Raw genomic sequence first — 7,299 nt, 5'->3', positions numbered from 1 at the left:
GTCTATTATAGGTATGAGGGTACAAAATATGGGTCTATTATGGGTAATTACCATATTGTACAGAATCATTGTCTATACAGCATTTACAGTAGTGCAGTTAAGATCAGTGAGATATGTGGATGATTTCTATAGAGGCTGTATAAAGTGCTAATGGTAGTGAGTGGTGGTTCAGTCCATGTTATTATTGTGTGTATGAGGGTACAGTTGGCCAGTTATTTGTTTTTGTCCATTGTGTGTGTGTAGGTGGTTGTGGGTGTGTGTATGTAACTACATCAGATTGTTAACTTTGTGTTTTCACCTTGTCCTGTTTGTTGTCATTGTTCTGAACTCTGACCTGAGAATCTCCAGTTTGCAGTGTTGATTCTCCAGTCCTGCCGCCAGCAAGGTCACCCCGGAATCCTGCAGGTCATTGTTACTCATGTCGAGCTCTATCAAAGTGGAGGGCTTGGAGCTGAGAACTGATGATAGTACTTTACAGCTTTCCTCTGTCAGGTTGCAGCCACTCAGTCTGGATGCAATTTTAAAGAAAAAAACACACAGACAAACACTAACACTGGTGTACAATGTAAAACTTTCAGATTGTGCTTCAATCAATGACATACTGTAGCTCCTGTGAAAAATAGAACTTCAAATCAGAAGTACCTGACTCCGTGGTATAATTCTCAAACACGTAGCCTAAAGCAGATGACTCGTAAGGTGGAGAGGAAATGGCGTGTCACAAATTTAGAGGCTAATCATTTAGTCTGGAGAAATAGTTTGTTGCTTTATAAGAAAGCCCTCCGCAAATCCAGAACATCTTACTATTCATCACTGATTGAAGACAATAAGAACAACCCCAGGTTTCTCTTTAGCACTGTAGCCAGGCTGACAAACAGTCAGAGCTCTGTTGAGCCAACCATCCCTTTAACATTAACTAGTAATGACTTCATGAACTTCTTCATGGTGTTTATACACCTCTCATTAGTTATATTTTATATTTTGGGGGTCTTCTGTTTTCTCTTAATTATTGTAGGGTCTTTATCTTTCAATATAAAGTTACTTGAGGCAACTGCAGTTGCAATTAGGTGCTATATGAAATTGAATTGAACTTCAAATATGTGAAGTATTCTTTACTATTAGAATCAAAGACTGAGCTGACTACTGATGTCACTATAACTTTTAGGCAAATGAAATCAAATAACTTTATTACACTAAACAGTATTGCATTGATCACTCTTACTCCCACAAATACATTTGGGTAAATGCTAAGAATCAGAGATTATGCTGAATGGTCGAGAAACACATTATTACAGTTACATTATTAGATGGGTGGTAGTTTTGTGCACTTACATTATTGTGTTGGAAGCTTTGACCGCAGGCAATAGTCTTAGAAGAGCTTCCTCGGAAGCAGAGTATTTCTTCAGGTCAAAAACATTAAGATGTTCTTCTGATGACACTAAGATGAAGACCAGAGCTGACCACTGAGCTGGAGTCAGTTCATGGGTGCAGAGGCATCCTGAACTCAGATACTGTTGGATCTCCTCCACTAACGAACAATCATTTAGTTCATTCAGACAGTGAAACAAATTGATGTTTCTCTCTGCAGACACATTCTCACTGATTTTCTTCTTGATATATTGAACTGTGTTCTGAGTGGTCTCTGAACTACAGTCTGTTTTTCTCAGCACGTCCTGTAGTTTGTCCTGATTGGTCTGCAGTGAAAGACCCAGAAGGAAGCGAAGGAACAAGTCCAGGTGTCCATTTGGACTCTGCAAGGCCCTGTTAATGAAATTCCTGTGGATTTTCTTTGAAGCAGTTTTACTGAAAAATAGCCAAAGGTTTTTCAGTGATGGTTGTGGCAATGGCATCACATTTATGTTACTGTTGTTAAGCGACATCCTCACATAAAGAGCAGCCAGAAACTCCTGAACGCTCAAATGGACGAAGCTGAACATCTTGTCTTTCCCTTTCCTTCCTCGATCTTCTTTGAAGATCTCTGTGAACACTCCTGAGCACACCGAGGCTTCGCTGAAATCAATGCCGCTCTCTCTCAGATCCTTCTCATAGAAGATCAGGTTGCCCTTTTCCAGCTGCTCAAAGGCCAGTTTTGCTAATGACTTAATGTATTGAATGCTCTTCTCTAGGCCATACTTTTCTTTTGTCCGATCAATCTGAAACACCAGGAACTCTGCGTACATCTCAGTCAGAGTCTTGGGCAGCTCTCCCCCCTCTCTGGTTTTCAACACATCTTCCAGAACTGTTGCAGTGATCCAGCAGAAGACTGGGATGTGGCACATGATGTGGAGGCTTCGTGATGTCTCGATATGGGAGATGAGTTTGTCAGCCTCCTCCTTACCTTTGAATCTCTTCCTGAAGTACTCCTCTTTCTGTGGGTCTGTGAACCCCCTGACCTCTGTTGTACTGCTGATAAACTCTCGAGGGATCTGATTGGCCGCTGCAGGCCGTGTGGTTACCCAGATGCGAGCAGAGCGTAGCAGTTTCCCATTGATGAGTTTCCTCAGCAGGACATCTGTTTTAGCTGCCTTTGTTACATCGACAGAGCGAATGTCTTCAGAATGAAGGTCGAGATGAAGGCGGCTCTCATCCAGCCCATCAAACACAAACAGAAGTTTGAATTTACTCTTGTCATAGTTGGTGATTCCTGATGACTGAACATCTGTAAAGATGTAATTAAGAGCCTCCTGTGGGATGCCTACAGTTTCTGGGATGCATTCATGAATGAGCTCTGCCAAACTGAACTTTTCTCCCTTCAGAGGATTCAGCTGACGGAAGGTGAAGGGGAAAATCAGATGCACATCTTGATTGGATCTTTGTTCAGCCCAGTCCAAAACAAACTTGTGAACAAGGAAAGTTTTTCCAATTCCTGCGATTCCATTGGTCATCACTGTTTTGATGGGTCTGTAGTCTCCTGAAGGATGTTTGAACATGTCTGTGGGTCTAATCGGTTTCTCTGGCTCTGCTGACTTCCATACTTTCTCAATCTGCCGGACCTCATGCTGTGTGTTGATATGTACATCATACCCAGCTGTGATGTACAGCTCTGTGTAGATATCAACCAGACGCTGTTTATCTTCTGCCCAACCTTCTTGTGCGCACATAAACTTGTCCTGGAAGTTTGATTGAAGCATCTGTTGGTAAGATGCGATGGGGTGAGGCTCTGGTACTGGAACCATCACATCTGTGTCAAATATGAATGAAAAGAAAGAAAGTGTGAGGCTTTTGTGCGGAGATGCCTATCTCGATGACCATCTGGCAGGCCTTGCATTTAATCATCACCAACTGAAAGGACACAAAACAATGGGAGATGTACTTGCACTGAATCAAAGTTTTACAGAAATGACCCTTTTGCTCTTTGTTGGAAACTCCAGCACAGCAGAGCTGGAAGAGTTTGGGTCCTGAGCCTTACCCATCTCTGGAGGTATTTTGGTCTGGCACTATTCTAATTCTCACAGCAGGTCCAATTCCTTCCACACCAGATCTGCGATATTCTGTGGCCTTCAAAACAATCTGCAATGGGTTAAAGAGATCGAGCTCCTTCCCAGCTCACATTTAACCCAAACTCAGTGCCTGTCCGTGCATGAGATCGATCCACATCTATGCCGAACTTTGGGAATAAATAGTAAATGAAATAACTAAAACTTGCTTTGACGAATAAAAATGTCTGGACTCCTGGCTTTGATCAATATAAATTGTTTAGAAGCAGGGTGGCTGTGGCTTAGGCCATAGACCAGGTCATCTACTAAATGAAATGCCAGTGGGTTCAGTCCTGCAGTTTGCATGTCAATAAAACTTGTGTAAGACAGTGAACCCAAATTGTTCTCTGTGATTCCACTGGACAGTGAGTGTGTGCATCATAGTTAGAAAGTTCTTAAAATGCACAGAATATCAGTGTGTGTTTTTTTTAATTTGTGAAATTTGTCCTTTAAATGGGTGAATGTGGTTGTAATAAAGACCACCTCATCAGTGTTGGAGAGTAACGTAATACATGTACCGGCATTACGTATTTAAAATGACAAAATATGAGTAACTGTATTCTGTTACAGTTACCGTAAAAGGTGGTATTCAGAATACAGTTACTTTGTTGAAATAAATGGATTACACGGTCTTTTCCTGTTTCATATGTTAGGCTGTGCTCTCTCTATTTTTGGTAATTCCACGCCGGAGGAAACCCAAACAAAACACAGGAGGCTCTAATGCCTGTGTCTCAATCTCACCTCCAGCATAATGATGTGAAAATATATTCTAAAAAATTATTATACAAAAATGATTTAATATGAAGGCATCGCCCTAAAGCATGGAGCCTGATGGGCAGTGTAGTCCGTGCTGCAGGGAGGATGGACCCGTGATGTGTCTGTGAGCGAGGGAGGGAGAAAAAGGAAAAGTACGAGCTGTCACGGAGCAGAAATGGGAGCTGGAAGCATGTAAATATAATAATAACCACTGCAGCCAAACAGAGAGCCTGACGAGCCCAGCTGTGAGTAAGCTGTTAAGACTCGACTGTACGCTGTGTTCATGTTTTCCTCTGAAACAATAAGTCCCGTTGCAGCAGCCTTTCAACGCCTCTCTCTGTCTCTGCTAGCAAACTTGACCCAGACAACAAAGTAAAGCTAGTTTTCAGCTACGAGCCGACACGAACCCGACGTATCAGCCAGAGGTCCCTTTACTACAGTTCGGAGCCGCGGACCTGTTTTATATACGCGAGGAATAGTTTTCTACACGAGATCACAGCAAAAAGTGCAGCTTTACCTAATGTCCACCTACTGTTACTCATTTATATTAAGATTTAAACATCTGGTTGGTGTTGGTGTGGAGAGTAACCTTCAGTAATAGTAATAAATCACACAGCAATAGGACATTCATGTAGTTGTAAAAAGCATGATAATATATTAAGTAATCCAAAGTATTCAGAATTCGTTACTCTCATTGAGTAACGTAACGAAATACGTTACAAAATACATTTTGGGGCATGTAATCTGTAATCTGTAGTGGAATACATTTTAAAAGTAACCTTCCCAACACTGCACGTCGTGTGCTCAGTTAGAGACATCACAATGAAACTAATAATTAATATTATTTCAAACATATTACTGTATGTCTGGAAAGTAAATTATTACCATTATTCTCATTGGTCTGAGAAAAAGAATCCCGAGTCTGAGAGGAGGAAGATCCTCTTTTCTCTGATGTCTCCCCACCATCGCTGACATCCACTGACAGACAGAGATAATGAACGTGAAACTAGGTCAGACTGCAGAAACAACATGTTTGTCTCGTCCTGTGACTGACCTTCTGCTCCAGAGATGGCAGAGAAACTCTCCAGCAGATCATTCCTGTGGATCCTCTCTAAAACCTTCCTGGTCACTTCAACAGCTCCAGGAAGTCTGTATGTCTGCACCATCAGGTCTACGGTGTCCCACGTGCTTGTTGCCTGAAGTCGGCTCTTTTTGATGGTCGGGAAGTCTTCAAGGATCTCTTCCTGCTGCAGGAACCACTTGAATTTATTAAACTCTTCATCTCCCAAATCTTCCAGAGTGTTTAAGAGGTCCTCTGACGTCATCACTGCTCCCTGATGACAGAGAATATTGCCACTTATTTACCAGATGTATTTTAAGTTTCAGCTTTTCTGTCCAGCTTATAAACATTATAAAATATTAACATGTTAAGGGTCCTAGGCTAGACCCCCTTATGCTAACCAAGCCTACCGCAGACATGAGTGAGAGAGATAAATATGAACCCATACTGGCTTGGACGTCACCCGGATCAACAAGGTCCACGTCAGGTGTTGAGGAACCAGGACGCCCTGATGAGAAGTGGGCCCCTGGAAGAAGGCATCGGTGGGCAAGAGATTAAAGTAGAGCGCTGTTGGAATGCTTCAACCCCAGTGGAAGGGGTTACATGAATAGAATGAGAGACTATGGACTCTTCCATAACCAACATCCACAGTGATGGTAAAACAACTAGTAACTCAGTGTTCCAACATTTGGAAGATGGGACTGCTCTCATGGGTAGAGATTGACGAGGCACAACACACATGCTACACCAAGGGGGAGCCATGACGACAGGTCGGGGGGAGATATCATCACCCCGCCCGAGATTGGGTGCTAAGCCCCAAGTCCTCTTCTAGTGTTGCATCTCCAGCCTCGGAGGTGCTGTTCTCATATTGTTCCCCTGCAACTGAGAGTACACCTTGGCTGTTTCTGTGGAGAACAGCTGGTTTGTTCTCTTGCCCATCTTTACACTGTTTACATATATATTCTATACCAAACATATCTTTGTGAAAAAAAAGTTACATTGAGGTTGTTTCTGTTGTGGAGAAGCTTCAGCTCTTGTCTTTCTGGCTGCTGCTGTTTAAATCCTTTCAAAGATTGTAAGTGGGACTCGGTAACATTGCAGGAAATGATGCTTGACCCATAAAATACTGTTATGTATGTTCGTTTGACTGAATCCAGCTGCGTTCTGAATCACTCGTAAAGATTTGTCCATTTTTTCCCCAAAACATCCTGCCGCCTTTTTTGGAGTAAAGTCTCTGCATAATAGTTTGTAAAACTATAGTCTGTTGATCTGCTGTTCATCCTGCAGCTTATAAGTATGACTAAAGCAGAACAAAGAACTTCCCTCTTCTTGTTCTCACTATGCAACAATTCAGTATTGTGCAATAGTTCTGTCAAAACTTCAGATTTTCCCGATTAGCTGCATGTTGCCTCAAAGCCTGATTTATACTTCAAGAACCATATTTATGTAAAAATAAATATGTAAAAAATAAATGTAAAAACATTAAAAACGTAAAATTGAATGCGTGGCTATAATAAAGAGAGACTGAATCAATAAACAACCTTTTGCTTTTATTAAATGATGCTGATTATTTTGAAGCTACGAGCCTAATAAACTGTCCAGATGACCTGCCACACAGGGCGGTTTAATAATCAACAATCTTTAGCTTTGTGATCAGGAAGTAGAAGAATGTTTTTGAGACTTACATCGAAACAGGAGCTGAAGTCTCAGTCGAATCTCCTCAGTGTTTACGAGGAGAGCAGCACGACTGACGGCTGTTTAAAGAGAGAGGAAGTATGCTCGCACACACATTTCCTTTTATAACGAGAGACGAGTGAATGTGGTGTTGGGATTTATGTTTATCTGTAAGGCTAATATTACTCTGATATTGTTTGACTAAACAGAGAGGAGCCCCCCCCCTCTCTGCCTAACCAGACCATGTTTACCTTAAACATGGTCATAAATTTCTGGGCTTGGAGAAGCTGTCTATCTCTTTATGTAGGTCTGCCTGAGGGTAAGAGGTGGTTGCCA

At 41.9% G+C, this 7,299-nt stretch overlaps 1 protein-coding gene across 2 annotated transcripts in view; it reads right to left on the bottom strand.

Moving 5' to 3' along the window:
- Positions 1-7,042, bottom strand: part of LOC101465219 (NLR family CARD domain-containing protein 3) — a 21,643-nt gene extending 14,601 nt beyond the window's left edge. The window contains exons 1-6 of one of the 2 annotated variants that reach the window (XM_076885413.1): positions 6,975-7,042; positions 5,738-5,815; positions 5,284-5,563; positions 5,115-5,207; positions 1,330-3,178; positions 335-508 (exon numbers count right to left, since the gene is read on the bottom strand). In XM_076885413.1, coding sequence (XP_076741528.1) covers positions 335-508; positions 1,330-3,178; positions 5,115-5,207; positions 5,284-5,554 — 2,387 coding nt within the window. In that variant the 5' untranslated portion in view covers positions 5,555-5,563; positions 5,738-5,815; positions 6,975-7,042. The remainder of the gene's footprint in view (positions 1-334; positions 509-1,329; positions 3,179-5,114; positions 5,208-5,283; positions 5,564-5,737; positions 5,816-6,974) is intronic. The other variant, XM_024802733.2, reaches the window with a different exon arrangement.
- Positions 7,043-7,299: the final 257 nt, after the last annotated feature.

This window comes from Maylandia zebra, linkage group LG6 (assembly GCF_041146795.1).
Source record: "Maylandia zebra isolate NMK-2024a linkage group LG6, Mzebra_GT3a, whole genome shotgun sequence".
Lineage (NCBI taxonomy): Eukaryota > Metazoa > Chordata > Actinopteri > Cichliformes > Cichlidae > Maylandia > Maylandia zebra.
Note: the sequence above shows the minus strand (reverse complement) of the source record. Positions and strands in the feature narration are given on the sequence as shown.